Here is a 17,607-nt window from a genome sequence, read left to right as displayed (position 1 = left end):
TCCTAACCCCCACCCTGGCGCCTGCCCCGGCCGCCGTGAATGAGGCTCTGTCTTCAGACAGGGCTGCAGGGCCAGGGCACCCATCAGGGGGGTGGGCAGGGGGGGTGGGCAAAAGCGGCTGGCGGGTGCTGAGCAGGATGCGTGCCGAGAAGGATGCCTGGGGGAGAGCGGTGGAAGAAGCAAGCAGAGAGCGGCGAGGGCTCCGGGGTGCTGCAGGTGAGCTGGGGGATGTCGGGGTGCTACAACAAGGCCACGGGGCTGCAGCCACCCAGTGGGGTCCCTGTGCCCCCAAACTGGCTTTCTGTGAGCCCCCCATCCTGCTTGTGGGGTCACTGTGCGCCCTGGGGTGCAAGGCTTGGGGAGGGGGGAGCATGGATGGAGGGTGGGGAGTGGGTGCCCCCTGTGAGCACATGGGGCAAAGCAGCTGAGGAGGGGGCAGAGGGGAGCAGGGACCCCCAACCCCATGGTCAGCAACCAGGGCCCCAGCCCCACAGCACCCAGTGTGTTCCCCCTCCAGCCCTGGGGGGCAGCCAGTGCAGAGAACCAGTAAACCCAGTGCAGCAGCACCACTGGGATCTGCTCTGGCTGGGACAGGGCAAAAAGGTCACGACAAAATAGCTCTTTTAGCTAAAACTTCATTAAAATAGCTTTAAAATAGCTATTCTAGATAAAAAGTGGGGGGAGATGACAGTGGGAACAAACCAGGGGCCACCCCCAGCCCTGCAGAGCAGCTGTGCAGCGATGCACAGGGCTGCACCCCACAAATCCCACTGCCCACCCCCCAGACCAGCCAGGTTTGGCTGCTCACATGGGGAAATAAAGCAGAGAAACCACACCTCTTTGCTAAAGAACCACTTTACCAGGTAAATGCCACCCCACAGCAGAACAGAGCTCAAAGCAAGCTTGTCCCGTGGAGGTGACAGCAACACAGCCACCAGTTACCTGGAAATGGGGAGAAAAGGGGTCATTCCTCCCTAAAAAAAAGAAGGGTGCTGGTCCCATGGCCTCCATTTAAGGGTTTTAGCCGCTCCCTGAGCCAGCTGTGGCAGATCAGGTTGGATGGGATGTGGGTAGGACCTGCTCTGCCCCCCCAGCACACCTGGAAGGTGATCACCACCCCAAATAGTTGCAGATCCCCCTCAAAAATACTCCATGCATAGCCAGGTGATCCCATGTAAAGTCACCCCAAAGCCCTGCACCACCCCTAAAGTGCCACCCCTAAAGTGCCACCCTGGTGCCACCCTCGTGCCACCGCTCACCGCTGCTGCGGGATGAGGGGGGTGCGCGCCCCGTCCCCGCGTCCCGGCATGGGGTTGATGCGCTGCCCCGTGCGGACGTTGAACATGGGCAAGGTGGAGAGCGGCCGCGGGACGTCCCGGCTGCTGGCCATGCTCCTCAGCTCCTCCGTGTCGCCGTGGATGGTGCTGTGGTGCACCAGCTGGATGCTGGGGGGGGAAGGGGAGTGGGGTGCAGAGACGCCCGCGCCCCTTTGGGGAACGGGGTTTTGGGGGGGGTTCTCCTCTCCCGATGTGAGCCCCGGGGGAGGTTGGTGAAGTAAAGCGGCTCCTGGTGCTCCAGCCTCTGTCTGTGTGGGGTTATTGGGGGGGGGAGGAGTGGGGGCTCCTTTGGGGTGGGGGGACCTTGAGGATCCAGCACCCCCATCAGCTGGCAGCGGCTGCTGCTCCCCGTCACCTCCCTGTCCCTGTCCCCCCACCCCCGGTCACAACCTGAGCCCCCCCCCGAGCAAACCCACAGCTGGGGCACAGGGACTTACTCAGATGTCTCCAAGTCCCGTTTTTGCCTACAAAATGGAGCAGAAATGGGAAAAAAAGCAGATGGTGAGAAGTGTTGCCACCACCCCCGGGTTGTCCCCAGGCCACGAGAGCTGGGGAAGGGGACACCAAAACGGGGTGCCCATGCCCCGTCTGGGGGGGGACCCCTGTGCTCTCCCATTGGGTTAGGGGTGTAGGGCTGTGCCCCCCCTGCCCGACTCACACTCCCTCCCTGCGGCAGCACATGAGGTGGCCCAGGAGCAGGCAGAGCAGCGCGGCCACCGCCAGCGGCACCAGCAGCGTCAGCAGGAAGCTGGGCAGGAGGTCCTGGGCGGGCGACTCGGTGGGGGGCTGGAAATCACCCCCGTCCTCCAGCACCCCGGGACCCCACACCGGCCCCGGCGTCGTGGGGGTGGGCAGGACCTCCAGCTGGAATTTAGGGGGGGTGGTTAAGGGGCAGAGTTGGGGGACATCGCTGGGGTGGTGGGGACACAGGCATGGGGGTCTCACCAGGGTGAGGTTGCACCAGCGGATGGCGAAGTGGGGTGCGAAGGTGTCGTAGCAGGAGGCGAGGGGCTGCTGGCCCAGGTGGCAGAGGAAGCGGCTCTGCGGCGAGGCGGCGGCGGTCAGGCACGGCGAGAAGGCGGTGTGGGAGCCCACCTTCACGTACACCCTGCGATTTGGGGGGGGCTGCCTGGAGGGGATCTCCAAAACCCCTGCATGGATGCTTGGGGGGAGTAGGGGAGAGCTTCCCAAATGCAACCCCAGGCCAGGCAGCTGGGTGACGGCCCCCATACCCCTCCTTGCGTCCCTCGATGGGCAGGGGCACGCGGCCACCGCGGTCCAGGGCGGAGGTGACGTTGATGATGCTGAGGTCGCTCTGCTCCCAGACGCCAGCCGCTGCCTGCCCAAAAAGCTCCCGTGCAGGGGCTGGCAGCAGCTCCTCCACGTTCCTGTTCCCCACCAGGAACTCGCCCTGGTACGGCGGCTCCCCCCCTGTGGGACACACACGAGACACCCGTGGGGACCACCCTTTGTGGGGGCTCAGAGGCAGAGCGTTTTGGGGGGCGCACAGCCCTCACCTGGAGCGGGGACGACGGCGAGGACAAGCCGCTGTGCCACCATCTCGAAGGTGAGCCGGTTGTACGCCAGCACCTGCAGGAGGAGGAGATGCCCCAGCCTCAGGGATGCCAATTCCAGCCCCGTGGCGCACACCCCAGCACCCCGTGCTGCCCCCTTGCACGGGGCCGTGCACTTTGCACAGGGACAGGCACTTACCTTGACAATGTGCGTGCCCACCTCAGCGGCCGTGGGGCAGCCGTAGAGGAAGCCGGGCTGGTGGGCGCTGCGCTGGGCGAAGCGCAGCCACCGCGGCAGGTCGGGGTGGTCCAGGAGGTGGGCATGGAAGGTGATGGGGGTGGCTGCCGGGCGCCAGGACACACGGACAGGGGGACATGGAACACACGTGTGTCATCAGGTGGGATCCCTGCCCCGCAAGCCCTTCCCAACAGAGCGCTCCCCATGAAGAAACTGGGTCCAAGGAGTGTCCTGATCCCCTTCTGGGGCTGAACGACCCCAAATGGAGGTGCCCCCCTCCCCAACCCAGCAGTGCTTGAGGGCAAGAGGTCCCTGAATAGATGTGGGGGAATGGATGGACAGACGGATGGATGGATGCTAGGAGGGAGGGAGATTTGGGTCATGGCTGTCAGGGGCAGGAGTAAGCCACTGCCCCCCATTAGCTGGGTTTTCACACAGATAGGGGACAGTTCTACCCCCCCCCCCCCAGCCCAGCCCCCACAGGACCCCCTTGTCCTCACTCCCTTTGGCCTGACCCTCACCATCATCATCATCCTCGGCCTCGTCGAGGAAGGCATCCTGGAACAGCTCCCGCTCCAGCTCGTGGACGAAGATGGCTCCGGTCTCGAGGGAGACGTGGTGGTCGGGGAGGGTGGCCTGGGTGCCCCCCAGGACCAGGGCTGCGGCCAGGCACGGGGCTGGAGCCGGGGCAGGGGACATGGCTCCTCCCTGCCTCAGTTTCCCCATTGCCCAGCGCCCCCATGGCACCCACAGTCCCCCCCAGGACACGCGTCCCTGTGGTGCCAGGTGCTCCGGGGACAGCAGGGCCTGCTATTTCTGGGAGGTGTTGGGGACAGGGAAGGGGACAGGAATGGGGACAGGGACAGCACCTTCCTCTTGCCCTATACCCCCCCCCCCCGAGAGCCCCCCCCTCGGTCCCCAGCCCGCCTGGCACCAGGGACAGGAAGGATTTATTTAGCTCTGCCCCCCCATCCCCTCCCATTCCCTCCCATTCCCTCCCCATTCCCTGCCCCATTCTGGGGGTCCCCCCCATGCCCTCCCTGCTGGGGCCCCCCCAGCCCAGCCGTGTCCCCACGGTGGGTGACGGGGCTGCCACTCGCCTGCCAGCACCCAGACCCGCAGCAGCTCGGGCGCCTCCATCTTCGCCGGGAGCGGGGCCAGCGCCTGAGTGACAGCGGCAGCGGGGCTGGCCTGCCCAGGGGGGCCCAGCTGGGGGGCATGGGGACACGGCGGGGACCCTGCCACGGCCACCTCCTGCCAGCCTGGCCTCGTGCCACCGAGCCCCTTTTGCCCCTGGGGAGCAGCGGGGACACCAAGGGGTCCCCCGGCTGGGTGGTGGGACCCTGCTGCGCCCTCTGCTCTGGGTGGGTTCGACCTGGTGCCACCGCTCGTGGGTGTTGGGATGGCAGCTGGGGCACAATGGGACATGATGGGGCACAATGGGACATGATGGGACACAACGGGACACGATGGGGCACAACAGGACACAGTGGGGTACAGGGGGACACGATGGGGCACAGCAGGACACAATGGGGCATGATGGTGCACGGCAGGACACAGCAGGGCACCGGAGGGGACAATGGGGCACGATGGGGCTCAGTGGGACATAAAGGGGCATGGTGGGGCATAGCAGGGCACAAGAGGGCATGGTGAGGCACAGGAGGACACAATGGGACACAACTGGTCATAGCTGGGCACAACAGGGCATGATGGGCACGAAGGGACACAACAGGACATGGTGGGACACAACGGGACACAATGGGACACAACAGGACATGAAGGGACACGACAGGACACAATGGGACAAGACAGGACATGGTGGGACACCACAGGACACGATGTGACATGACAGCACACGACGGGACACAAAGGTGCACAACTGGGCACGACAGCACGGTGTGGCACATGGGGTGTGGGGACATTTGGGGACAGCTGACCCCCCTGCCAGCGTGGCACGTGGCTGGCCAGCACCGGTACCCCACACACACATGTCCGTGGGGTGCACGCGTGTGGATGCGCATGTGTGTGCACAAGTGGGGCGCAGAACCAAGGCCCCCCAGCCCTCGGCAGGATGCGGGGGGGGGGGTGCTGGGAGACCGCAGGGCTGGTGAGGGGGGGGAAGGAGCTGGGGGGGGACAGACAGGCTTCGCAGCGGAAGGGGAAGGGGGGGGCCGTGGGGGCCGTCGCGCAGTGCCGCGTCACGCCACGTCACGTCTCGTCACGCACAAAGGGCCGGCACGCTGCGTCGGGCGGCAGCGCAGCAGCTGCAGGGTCCTGGCGCCCCCACCTTCACCGGCGTGGGGCCCCCCCCACGGGCCTGTCATTGGGAGGGGGACACAAGTAGGGGTGTCCCTACCCTGTCCCACCCCCCCAGTCCACATTAGTGTGTGGCTCTTTTGGGGCGCTCGTCCCACAGGCACCCCAAAATGATGCCATGCTGTGCGCCCTGGTCCCCATGGTGCCCATACTGCCGGGAAGAGAGGAGACCCCAAATAACCCCCCCCCCGAATATTCCCCCTCCTGCCCCCCCCCAGTGGAGGTGTGGGGCAGATGGGCAGCACCCTGGGGAGGGCACGGGTTTGTGGGGGCAGAAATTAAATGGGGACCCTGTAGGGACACACTGGGACACCCTGGGGAGCTGTGGGTGTGGGGGTGTGGGGACCAAAGGGATGGGAGCAGGGGACGTGTGGACAAAAATGGGGGGGCACAGGGGAGGGAGCAGGGGTACACGGGGACAGAGCCAGGAGGGGTGCAGGGATGGAATGGGGGGACATGGGCATGAAAGTAGGGGGACATGGAGCAAGGAATCGGGGACATGGGGGACGTGGGGGACGTGGGTACAAAACCAAGGGGACATAGCTGGGGACAAGGCTACAAAACTGGGGGGATATGGGGATAGGAGGGGGGGGATGTGGGGATGGATAAAGGGGATGAGGGGACAAACGTGGGGGGCACGTGGCCAGGACTGAGGGGACACAGGGACCATCCTGGGGGCCATGGGGATGGAACTGGGGGGGCAGAGGGGCAGAAACAGCGTGGCCACGGGGTCAGGGCTGAGGGTCCCCAGGGATGAAATCAGGGGGCCCTGGGGACACATGTGGGGTGGGGACAGACCCGAGGGGGGCCGTGGGGACAGAGCTGGGGTGGGGGAACATTGCACAAGGCCGGGGGGGGAGACAATGATGGGGGGACACGGACACGACACATCCCCAGCCGCGCGGAGGGGACGTGTGGGGACAGCTGGGGGCTGCAGGGGACCACGGCGGTGCCGCCAGGCCTGGTGCCACCGGTGGGCGGGGGGGGGGGGGGGGGGGGGACACGGGGATGGGATCGGGGTGACGGCGGCGGCGAGGCCGAAGCACGGTGGTGAGGAAGAGGAAGAGCAAGAGTGCGTCGCTAAGACCCAGAGGGCTCTGCGGGCAGCGGGGCGGGCGGATCGCAGGCAGCAGCGGCTCCATCACCAGCGCAGCAGCGGAGAAAAAGGGGAAGAGGAGGAGAAGGGAGGAAGGAAGGAGGGCCGGGGCGGAGGGGGGGGGCGCGCTGGGCCCCCCCAGGCTGGCGATGGCCTGACCAGGTCCCCGGTGGCCCCCCGGCAGCGGCCCCCTCCCCGCGCCCCAGCAGCCGGTGGGCGATGCGGCGCGGCGGTGGTGGCGGCGGCAACGACGGGGCAGGATGCTGAGGACGGAGGCAGCGAGCGGGGCGGCAGCCCCGGGCAGCAGCGGGGGGGCCCCAGGCGGCGGAGCGGGCAGCGGGGGGCTGAGGAGCGCGTCCCCCCACCGCAACGCCTACGAGGCCACCATCCAGGCCCTGAAACCCACAAAGGATGCCGAGGGCGAGGACGGCAAGAAAGCCCGTGGCAAGAAGTATGGCTCCAACGTCCACCGCATCAAGAACATGTTCCTGCAGATGGGGACGGCGCCGGGCCCTGAGGGCGCCTGCGACTTGGCCAAGGGCAAGGAGAAGCCCGTCCGCCTTTCCTTGCCCCGGGCCAGCAGCCTGAATGAGAGCATGGAGCAGGGCAACCTCCTCAAGCTGGGCACCAGCGTTTCAGAGCGGGTGAGCCGCTTCGACTCCAAGCCCGACAAGCCCTTCTCCAAGCTGCAGGAGACCCGCAAGATCTTCGAGCGGAGCCCGCAGGAGAAGGAGGCCACCACCAAGCTCCTGCTGCGCAAGGAGCGGGCCGGCTTCCAGGACCGCAAGCTGGACGTGGTAGTGAAGTTCAACGGCAGCACTGAGTCCTTGGACAAGCTCGACACCGAGGCCGTGTCGCCCACCGTCAGCCAGCTCAGCGCCGTCTTCGAGAAGGCCGACCTCCGCAACAACCTCCACAAGACGCCGGGGCGTGCAGGGCCGCTCAACTCCAAGCTGGTGAGCAAACGGTCCCGCGTCTTCCTGCAGGGAACGGAGGCTGGCAAGGCCGAGAGCCGGACGGGAGATAGCCCCGCTGCCCCAGCACGGCCACGGCCGGCCGAGGAGGAGAAGGCAGCGGGCAAGGCTGGGAGGCCGGCGGAGAAGGATGGGAGCATCCCACGGGTGCAGGAGGTCTGCAAGATCAAGCCGGTGGAGGTGGAGGAGAGCGGTGAGTCGGAGGCCGAGGTGGAAGCCGGCGAGCCAGTGCCAGTGCCTGAACCGGCCAAGGGGGCCGAAGGGCCAGCGCCCCCCGAGCCACGCCTGGAAGGGGGCGAGGAGCCTCCCTACGCCGAGGAGGGCATCAAGGGTGAGCGGGCGGACGAGGGCGACCTGTACGACGAGTCCAAGAAGGAGGACTTCTCCGAGGCGGACCTGGTGGACATAAGTGCCTACAGCGGGCTCGGGGAGGACTCGGGGGGCAGCGGGCTGGATGAGGATGAGGAGGCTGATGGGCTCTACGAGCCCGAATCCAGCTGCGTGGAGATCCCCGGGCTGTCCGAGGAAGAGGAGCCTGTCCCCAACCGCAAGATCCAGTTCAGCACGGCCCCCATCCAGGTGAGCCCGGCCGCGGGGTTTTGGGGGTACCCGGGCAGAGCTGGGAGGAGAAACTGGGAGTTTTGGGGTGCCCCCTCCAGCCTCCAACGAGGCTTGAGGACATGGAGGCGGTGATGGGCAACCTCCTGCCCCACTGCTCATGGCCAAGCTTGGCCCACCACCATGCAGCGCTGGGGAGGAGCTGGTGGCCCAGCCTGGAGAAGGGCAGAGGGGCTCTGATGCGCCCTTGCACCCCAAAGGGACCCCTTTGGGGAGCACCCGGTGGCTGGGTGCAGCTGGTGGGGTTGCAGCCCCAGTATGGCCACACGGGGAGGGGATGGGGATGCGGCGTGGGGTGGGTACCCCGGCTGTGGGACCCTGGGGATGGTGCTACATTGCAGGGGAGTGACATCGGAACCTAACGCGGTGGCATGTTTGCACCATGTGCCCCAGGAAGGGCTGGGAGCCACTCAGTATTTTGGGTGGGGATGCCCAAAACATCCGGCTGGGCCCTGGGTGCTGCCGGGTGCCCCCAGGGCCATGCCACCACTCCTCTGCATAGGTCCCCAGGGTCCCTCAGTGCCGGGACCCCTCCCAGAGCCAGGGTTCTGTGGGGGAGGATGTTTGCCCCCCCCTTCCCCCCCCCTCAGGCCCAGCGCGGGACCATTTCGGGAAGTGGAGGAAGGGGAAGTGTCTCAGCAGCATGGGCAGGCGGGGGCCAGCCACGAGAGCTGCCCGCCCCCCCACACACCCCGGCAGCCTGGGGACGCAGGGACAGCTCTGGGATTTGGGGTCCCCATCTCGTGCCACGGTCTCTGGCCGGTGCTGGCGGTGGTACAGCGGGGAGAAGGGGCCGTGCCGCTATTTCGGGGCTTTCTCTCATGCTCCCATCCCCTCAGCTGGAGGAACAGAAATTGCTTTGTGCCGAGCGGGGTTATTTTTAGCGGCACGGCCTATATTCTGGCTCTGAGTCAGCGGCGGGTGGGTGGCCCCACCTGGGACGGGGGACAGGGACCATGGTGGTCCGGTGTGGGGACAGGGTCCCGTGGTGGCCGCGCACTGGCTGGGCGCACACCGGGGGTTCGGCGCCATGGGGACCGGCCGGCCCAGCTCCAGGAAGGGATTTCCCCCGTGGATGCGCAGTCGAGCTTTTTGGGGTGCTCTGCACCCCCAGGTGCTGCATTCAGGCTCCGGTGTTTGCCCCCTGCCCTGTCTCTCCGTGAGGTCCTGTGGGCATGGGTGGGCAGGGCACCCACATGTCCTACACCCTGAGCATCCTGAGTCCCCTGTGGCCAGGAGGCACTGGGGACCCCAGCACCAGCACCCACCCTGCACCCAGGGATGGGGGTACCCGATGCCAGCCCCCTCCCCAGGCCATTTGCTGACCCTGTCTGCTTCTCCCTTGGGAATTGCTCTGGGTCCCCTGTGCATCCCAAACACCCCGAGGACCTTGGCACAGAGCCGGGTAGCACAGCGGGATGTCCATGCCTGGACCCCCCTGGGGACCACATACAGGGGGACAGAGGCAGGTCCCCAGTTTGTCCCCAGCACCCCTGCATGCCACCCAGGAGGGTCCTGTCCATCTCAGTGTCACCGGGCTTTGTGCGATGGCCCTTGACACTCATCCCTAAATACCCTTTGTTGCAAGGCTTTAGCGGTGTGGTGTTAGCCCTAATCCACCGCGGCCCCTCCGGGGACATCTGCTGCGCTCAGCACCAGGACCCCCACGCCTGGGTGACCCCCCCCCGGGGAGCCCCTGGCTGGGGAAGAGGGGAGGATGAGGGGAGGAGTGGGGGAACGAGTCAGGTCTGCTTCCCTGAATCGTGCAGCTCCGAGCGGCCACTGCTGGTGCACCCCATCTGCCTGTCCGTCCATCATCTGTCCATCCATCCAGTTATCTGCCTGCCTATCCAGCCATCCCTTGGTCCATCTGTCTGTCCGTCCATCCACCTATCTATCTGCCATTTCATCCACCCATCTGTCCGTCCATATATCTGTCCATCCCTCCATCCATCCATCCATCCGTCCATCTATCCGTCCATCCCTCCCTCCCTCCATCCATCCATCCATCCATCCATCTGTCCCTCCATCCATCTATCCGTCCATCCTTCTATCTGTCCATCCATCCACACATCCATCTATCCGCCCACCCACCAACCCTCTCCTCTCTCCCTCCCTTGGTCCATCTCTCTGTCCACCAGTCCATCTGTTCATCTGCCATTTCATCCCTCCATCCATCCCTCCCTCCATCCATCTGTCTGTCCGTCCATCCCTCCATCCATTCCCTCCCTCCCCCCTTCCTCCATCTGTCCGTCCATCCGTCCATCCCTCCTTCCCCAGGACAAAAGGCATGGAGTCACCTCTACTCCCAAGGCCACCCCAAGCCCCCCTCTGTGCTTCCTCAGACTCTTCCTCATCCTGCGGCGCGACGTGGGGCTGGGGGATTTTCCAGTGCCTCGTAGGATCAGTAACCCCCCTCTGCATGCCCCTGCCCCGCCGCCCGTCTCCCTCCCACACCAGGTCTTCAGCACTTACTCCAACGAGGACTACGACCGCCGCAATGAAGACGTCGACCCCATGGCCGCATCGGCTGAGTACGAGCTGGAGAAGAGGGTGGAGCGCCTCGACCTCTTCCCTGTGGAGCTGGAGAAAGGTGGGTCCTGGCCTCATCCTGCTCCGCAGCACCTTGGGGACGGATCCGAGGTGACCCCATTGGCGTCGGGCGTTTGTAGCCGCCGCTGCCGCCCCCAGGACACGGCTCTCTGTCTCCGCAGACTCCGAAGGGCTGGGGATCAGCATCATCGGCATGGGCGCGGGGGCCGACATGGGCCTGGAGAAGCTGGGCATCTTCGTCAAGACGGTGACAGAAGGGGGGGCGGCCCACCGGGATGGCAGGTACGGAGTGCCCGGCCCCAAATCCCCCCCCCAGGACTCCTGCTGCTGCACCCCTGTGGGCTTTGGGGGGTGATGGAGGGGCCAGTCCGGGAGCTGGGAGACGCTGGGAAGGTGGGCAGGGGGTGGCAGCACAGTGACGGTCCCCTTGTCCCCAGGATCCAGGTGAATGACCTGATCGTGGAGGTGGATGGCACCAGCCTGGTGGGGGTGACGCAGAGCTTCGCCGCCTCCGTGCTCAGGAACACCAAGGGCCGCGTCCGGTAGGGCCCAGGGCTGGGGACACACAGGGGCACGCTGCCCCCACAGCAACCCCTGCCCCAAAATACCCCCTGATCCCTACTGTCCCCATGGCCACAGCCTGCCCTATGCCACTTTGCCTCCCCAAATCCCCACCATGAGCATAATGCACCCCCAAATCCACCACTCCCAGGAGCATCCTAGCAAGGATGCCCCCCACCTGAGCCTCCCCTGGCTGTGCCACTTGGGTGCCCCCCATCTGAGGCCCCCTGCCACCTGAGCCCCCCCCCCCCATCCCCAGCTGAGCCCCCCGCTGTCCCTGCAGGTTCCTCATCGGGCGGGAGAAGCCGGGCGAGCAGAGCGAGGTGGCGCAGCTGATCCAGCAGACGCTGGAGCAGGAGCGGTGGCAGCGGGAGATGATAGAGCAGCGCTACACCCAATACACCGAGGACGACGAGGAGGTGAGGGAGGGGACAGCACCCCCCAGGAGGGGACAAATGCAGCCTCTGCCCGATTCAGTGACTCGGTTTCCCCAAGTGGGAGTCCCGGGGGGGAGCTGCCGTGTGCCAACCTTGCTTCCTGCCCACCGCAGACGGGGGAATACGCCACGGACGAGGAGGAGGAGATGAGCCCCATGTTCCCCAGTGGCGAGATGGCCATCGAGGTGTTCGAGCTGGCTGAGAACGAGGACACGCTCTCGCCGGTGGAGATGGACCCCGAGAAGCTGGTGCACAAGTTCAAGGAGGTAGAGAGGGCTGGAGGGAGAGGGGGGGATGTGAGTGCACATGGGGACAGTGCGGGGATGTCCCACCATGTCCCCACACCCCACGAACGCCTGGCTCCTCTCGCAGCTCCAGATCAAGCACGCCGTCACCGAGGCTGAGATCCAGCAGCTGAAGAGGAAGGTGAGCAGGTCCCTGGTGTGCCCTCCATCTCCCCAGATCCCCTGCATCTCCTGACCCCTTCCCAGATCCCCACGTCTGCCCCCCAGCCCACCCAGAGGTTCTGTGCCATGCCATCCTGTGCCGTGTCATGCCGTGCCATACCTGCTCTTTGGCCACACCATGCCATGCCATCCCGTGCTGCGCTGAGCCATCCTGTGCGGTGCCGTGCGGTGCCGTGCCCTGACCCTGTTGTCCCCCAGCTGCAGTGCCTCGAGCAGGAGAAGGCTCGGTGGCGGGCCGAGAAGGCCCAGCTGGAGCAGAGCGTGGAGGAGAACAAGGAGCGCATGGAGAAGCTGGAGGGGTACTGGATGGAGGCGCAGAACCTGTGCCAGGCCGTGGACGAGCACCTCAAGGAGACGCAGGCCCAGTACCAGACCCTGGAGCGCAAGTACAGCAAGGCCAAGAGGCTCATCAAGGAGTACCAGCAAAAGTGAGGGCAGGGCCCTGCGCACGGAGCCTTCCCCGGGGCACCGACTCCTTCCCGGGCACCCCTGGTTCCTGGGCATGAACCATCCCCTGGGCACGGTCTCATTCTCAGGGCACCAACTCATCCCTTGTCCCTGCAGACAAATGACCCCGTCCCCTGGGCACGACCCCGTCCCTTGGGCACGGCCCCGTCCCCTGGGCACCAATTCCATCCTGGGCATCCCTTGTCCCCAGGCACAGACCATTCCCTGGGCATGGACTCATCCTGAGGGCACCAACTCATCCCTTGTCCCTGCTGACAAACCATCCCCTAAGCATGTCCCTGTCCCCTCGGCATGACCCTATCCCCCAGGCACGACCCCATCCCCTGGGTACCAATTCCATCCTGGGCACCCCTTGTCCCCAGGCATGGACCATCCTCAGGGAGACCCCTGGGCACCACCACTCCACGGGGCACGATTTCTCCTCAATGCCCAAATCCCAGGGACCCCCTCACCTGGCCCATCTCCCCCACCGACAGGGGGGCACAGCCCCCGTCCCCGGTGCCATGCACCCACACGTTTGTCCCCCCGCAGGGAGATCGAGTTCCTAAAGAAGGAGACGGCACAGCGGCGGGTGCTGGAGGAGTCGGAGCTGGCCCACAAGGAGGAGATGGAGAAGCTGCAGGAGAAGGTGGGCACCGGGCGCCGGGATGCGGGCTGCCCCTGAGCCACGGGGCCCCGCGGGCATGGCCGGATCCGGCCATGGCCCCGCCGCCGCCTGGCCCCGCTCCGCCGCCGCTCTCGCCACTGCGTCGCTCCCGGGATGGATCGCAGCAGATCTGCTCTCGCTCCGGCCGCCGGATCCCACACCGGGCGGCAGCGGAGCCGCCTGGGTGCCGGCTCCCTCCGGACTGTGCGCCCCGGCCACTGGATCCCACGCCGGGTGGGATCTGCCCCGGGATCTGCCCTGGGATCTGCTCCCGCCGGATTCTGCTCCCACCGCCGCGCCCTGCCCCGGATCGCAGGGGATCTGCTTGGGGTGCTGGTGTGCGCCCGATCCTCCTTCTGGCACTGGATCCCACGCCGGATTGCAGTAGATCTGCCTGGGTTTCGGGTCGTGCTGGATCCTGCCGCAGGGTCCGACAATTCCGTAACGGAGCAAAAGAGATCGTCTTGGGCGCTGGATCCCGGGCTGCTTGTGCGGGATCCCCCAGGGGTTCCCGGTAGATCTGCGCAAGACATTGGGTCGCGCTTGATCCTCAGTTGGGAGCCGGATCCCATGCTGGTCATGCAGGATCCCACTGCCGGTCACACTGGATTCCATGCTGGCTTACACTGGATCCCCCCCAGCGGGTCGGGCCAGAGCTGTGCTGGGTCATAGCAGATCCCCCGCGGGGTCGCCAGATCCCCCGGGAGCCCGGAGCGCCCAGGAGGCTGCCGTGGGTCGCAGCGTGGGGCCGGGACCCGCCAGGCTGGGGGGCACCAGGCCCCCCCCCCCAGGCACCGAGCAGAGCCCCCCACGTGCCCCCACCCCCCCTTACACCCCAGTCACCGCCAGATGTCCCACAGCCACCCCCCCACACCTGCCTGCAGCCCCCAGCCCCACACTGTCCCTCCATCACCCTGACCCCCCCTAGGTCCCCTGTGTCCCCCCCCCCCTCCATGTCCCCATCCTTGCCCCCCTGCCCTGTGTCTCCCCCACCTCAACACCCCCATGTCCTGTCCCGTCCCCCCCAGTGCTGTCCCCCCATCCCCGTGTCCCCAACCCTGTCCTCCCCCCTCCCACGTTCCCCCCCCACACTTTCCCCGTGTCCCCAGCCTCCTGTCCCCGTGTCCCCAGCTCTGTGCCCCTGTCCCCGTGCCCCCCGCCCCCCCGCTGAGACCTCTCCCCTTTGCTGTTTTTCAGATCTCCGAACTGGAGGCCAAGCTGCAGACTTTGAAAAATTCCAACCCGACTTAACCACCCTCAAACCGCAGCGATTTTTTTTTTTGGGGGGGGGGGCCGGGGGCTTTGCCCCTCTCCCCCCAGCCCCGTCCCCTCCCTCCCCACCCCTTCCCCACTTGGGGGGGGGAGGTGAGACCCTGCCAAGGCCTCCTGGTGCCCCCCCCATCTCCCCTTGGGGTACAGACAGTAGGGGGGGGGCCGACCAGGGGGATTTTTTTGGGGGGGGTGCGGACATCCCACGTTCGTATCTGTTTCCAGTGTGAGTCTCGTGGTAACGTGATGGACAGATGGGGGGGGCATGGTCCCCCCCCAGGCCTCCCCCTCCCCAGGCGCGCCCTTCTTTCGACGTGACCCCCCCTTGGACACAGAGCTGGCACCCTGGTTGGACATTGGTGTGTGTGTGTGTGTGTGGGGGGGCAATCAGAAATGCCCCCCCCCCCCCCAAATGTGAGCCATACTGGAGAGCAAAGAGGGGGCACTCTGGAAGGCCCCCCCCCCCCCGACCCCAGCTCCTCCTCTTGGGACTCAGCTGGAGCGCCAGCGAGGCGGGGGGGGGGCGCTTGCCTTTGGTGCACGGCGCTGTTGGGCCCCCCCACGGACTCAACCCAGCGTTCGGTGCTGGGACCCCTTGGCCCTTCGACATGGGGGGGGAGGACACCCCCACTGCCCCCCCATCACCCCCCCAGTGCCACCACCGCGGGGACGCTCCCGGCCTTTGCCAAGCTCAGCCTTTGCCAACCTCTGCAGTGGGCATGGTGGGGGGCGGGGGCACAGCTGGGGGTACCCCCCCAGCACCACCACCGACCTCCCCCAGCCCGGGGCTTTCGCCTTCCCTGGGCGGGGGGGGGCAATGCCAGGAGGCGGGGAGCCCCCCCCCCTCATTTGTAAATACACCCCCCTCCCCCCCATAAATCACAGTATTTCTCTGGGGCACCCCCCCACCGGCCAACCCCAGCCGGGCGCGCCCCCCCCCCCCCCCCCCCCCCCCCCTTTCTCAGCCCTTTTTTTTTTTTTGTTTCTATTTGCCCCCCCCTCGAAGTACTGAGTCTCCGACAGTAACTGGATGTGGGGGCAACTGGGAGCCAGAGCTGGTTATACTGGGAGGGGGAGGCGGGGGGCACGATGGGGTGATGGGGGAGGGGGGGGTCCGACTGGATTGGAGCCACTTTGGGGGGGGGGGGGGGGAGTATTTAAAGGGGGGGGGGCGGGGAGCAGAGCCCCGGGGGGGTGCTGGGGTTATTTAATCTCACACGTATACCTGTGGGTGTATATACTATATATATATGTACGTATGTATGTACTGGTCCTCGTTTTGTAACGCAACGTCCTCGCATCCCACCCCGCCGATAAACGCACCTCATTGTCCCCCCCCCCGCGCATCATTGCCCCCCGCCAGCTGGGGGCACTGGGGGGACTGGGAGTGGCGGGGGGGGGGGCACTGGGAGGGGTGGGGGGTATTGTGGGGAGCACTGGGGGCACTGGGAGAAGGCGGGGTACTGGGAGGGATGAGGGCACTGGGAGGACTGGGGGGTCACTGGGAGTGGTGGGGGGTACTGGGAGGGATGGGGGCACTGGGATTGATGGAGACACTGGGAGGACAGGGAGTGGTGGGAGGCACTGGGAGAACTGGGAGAGGTGGGGGTACTGGGAGGGATGGGGGCACTGGGATTGATGGAGACACTGGGAGGACAGGGAGTGGTGGGAGGCACTGGGAGAACTGGGAGTGGTGGGGGTACTGGGAGGACTGGGAGGGGTGGGGGGTACTGGGAATGGTGGGGGGTACTGGGAGGGATGGGAGGGGTGGGGGGTGCTGGGAATGGTGGGGGGTACTGGGAGGGATGGGGGCACTGGGAGGGACGGGGGCACTGGGAGGGGTGGAAGCACTGGGAGTGGTGGGAGGCACTGGGAGGACTGGGAAGGGTGCGGGCACTGGGATGGATGGGAACACTAGGAGGGGTAGAGGCACTGGGAGGACTGGGAACACTGGGGGCACTGGGAGGGGTGGAGGCACTGGGAGGGATGGGAGGCACTGGGAGGGGTGGGGGCACTGGGAGGACTGGGAGTGGTGGGGGGCACTGGGGGCACTGGGAGGGCTGGAGGCACTGGGAGCACTGGGAGCACTGGGAGGGGCGGGGCACTGGGGGCCTTTCGCATTCCCAGGGGTAAGGGAGGACGGGAGGGAGGGGTGGGGGGCGGGGGGGGGGGGCTGCGTGTGCGCGCGTGCCCGGGCCGTGCGCGTGCCCGCGGGCGGGCCCCCGGGCGCTGTCCGTTCAGCACCACGCGCTGCGCACCGGCTGAACCGGGCTGAACCGAGCCGGGCCGGGCCGGGCCGATCCGAGCTGAACCGAGCCGGGCCGGGCCGGGCCGAACCGATCCGAACCGAGCCGGGTCGGACCGGGCGGGGCGGGGCGGGGCGGGGCGGCGGATCCCAACCCCCCCCTCCCCTCCCCCAGCCGCTTCCGGGTTCCTGTCCCCCCCCGCTCCCCCCCCCTCCCCATCCCCCCCCCCCCCCCGGCCCCCGACCCGGCTCGGCCCGGCCCGGTTCGGTTCCCCAGCGCCCCTGGCCCGGTCCGGCTCGGCCCGGCTCGGCCGCGGGCCCGGCGGCGGGAGGCGCCCAGGATGCCCGAGGAGCGCGGGTGAGTGGGGGGGGGGGGGGGGGGCAAGGGGGGGGGGGCCAGGGCGGAACCCCCGGGAGGGAACATCCCGGGACAGCCCCCCCGGTACCACCCCATCCCCGGTGCAGCCCCCCTGGGACTGCCCCCCCGGGACAGCATCCCCGGGGCAGCATCCCGGGTACCGCCCAATCCCCGGTACAGCCCCCCCCGGGACAACCCCCCGGGATAGCATCCCCGGTACAGCCCCCCCGGTACCACCCCATCCCCGGTACAGCCCCCCTGGTGCAGCCTCCATCCCCAGTACAGCCACCCCCCCGCCCCCCCAGGTAGAGCCCCGCCCGGGACAGCTCCCCCCGGTACAGACCCCCCGGCACCACCACACCCCGGGTACAGCCCCCCCAGTATCACCCCCCCCCCCCCGACTGGCCTCCCTGGGGGCAGGGAGGGGCATCGGGGGGTGGTGGTGGGGTATCTGGGCTGGGATCTACCCCCCCCTCACCCCCCCAGTGGAGCCACCAAAGCATGAGCAGC

General features: G+C 67.1%; 2 protein-coding genes across 2 annotated transcripts; one reads left to right on the top strand and one right to left on the bottom strand.

Annotated features, from left to right (window-relative positions):
* Window positions 1-1,255: 1,255 nt before the first annotated feature.
* Window positions 1,256-4,229, bottom strand: SGCA (sarcoglycan alpha). The gene is made up of 9 exons (XM_035568507.1): window positions 4,190-4,229; window positions 3,611-3,748; window positions 3,051-3,193; window positions 2,855-2,927; window positions 2,570-2,768; window positions 2,283-2,445; window positions 1,996-2,201; window positions 1,775-1,801; window positions 1,256-1,445 (listed from the first exon to the last, which is right to left on the bottom strand). Exons 1-9 carry the CDS (start codon window positions 4,227-4,229, stop codon window positions 1,256-1,258), a joined length of 1,179 nt encoding a protein of 392 aa, XP_035424400.1.
* Window positions 4,230-6,666: 2,437 nt separating this feature from the next.
* Window positions 6,667-14,487, top strand: PPP1R9B (protein phosphatase 1 regulatory subunit 9B). Its single transcript, XM_050715526.1, has 10 exons — window positions 6,667-8,054; window positions 10,554-10,686; window positions 10,808-10,928; window positions 11,084-11,188; window positions 11,491-11,626; window positions 11,758-11,910; window positions 12,017-12,070; window positions 12,310-12,539; window positions 13,111-13,207; window positions 14,423-14,487. Exons 1-10 carry the CDS (start codon window positions 6,762-6,764, stop codon window positions 14,474-14,476), a joined length of 2,376 nt encoding a protein of 791 aa, XP_050571483.1. The 5' UTR covers window positions 6,667-6,761; the 3' UTR covers window positions 14,477-14,487.
* The last annotated feature ends 3,120 nt before the right edge of the window (window positions 14,488-17,607 follow it).

The sequence above is a fragment of the Cygnus atratus genome, chromosome 25 (genome assembly GCF_013377495.2).
Source record: "Cygnus atratus isolate AKBS03 ecotype Queensland, Australia chromosome 25, CAtr_DNAZoo_HiC_assembly, whole genome shotgun sequence".
Lineage (NCBI taxonomy): Eukaryota > Metazoa > Chordata > Aves > Anseriformes > Anatidae > Cygnus > Cygnus atratus.
Note: the sequence above shows the minus strand (reverse complement) of the source record. Positions and strands in the feature narration are given on the sequence as shown.

Excerpts from the sequence above, each read along its gene's own strand:
- PPP1R9B (XM_050715526.1), top strand. The coding sequence starts at position 6,762 with ATGCTGAGGACGGAGGCAGCGAGCGGGGCGGCAGCCCCGGGCAGCAGC. Across the intron at positions 11,627-11,757 it reads ACACCGAGGACGACGAGGAG|ACGGGGGAATACGCCACGGA; the intron begins GTGAGGGAGGGG and ends TGCCCACCGCAG. Across the intron at positions 11,911-12,016 it reads TGGTGCACAAGTTCAAGGAG|CTCCAGATCAAGCACGCCGT; the intron begins GTAGAGAGGGCT and ends CTCCTCTCGCAG.
- SGCA (XM_035568507.1), bottom strand. The coding sequence starts at position 4,229 with ATGGAGGCGCCCGAGCTGCTGCGGGTCTGGGTGCTGGCAG. Across the intron at positions 3,749-4,189 it reads GCGGGTCTGGGTGCTGGCAG|CCCTGGTCCTGGGGGGCACC; the intron begins GCGAGTGGCAGC and ends GCCTGGCCGCAG. Across the intron at positions 2,446-2,569 it reads ATCGAGGGACGCAAGGAGGG|GGTGTACGTGAAGGTGGGCT; the intron begins GTATGGGGGCCG and ends CCCAAATCGCAG.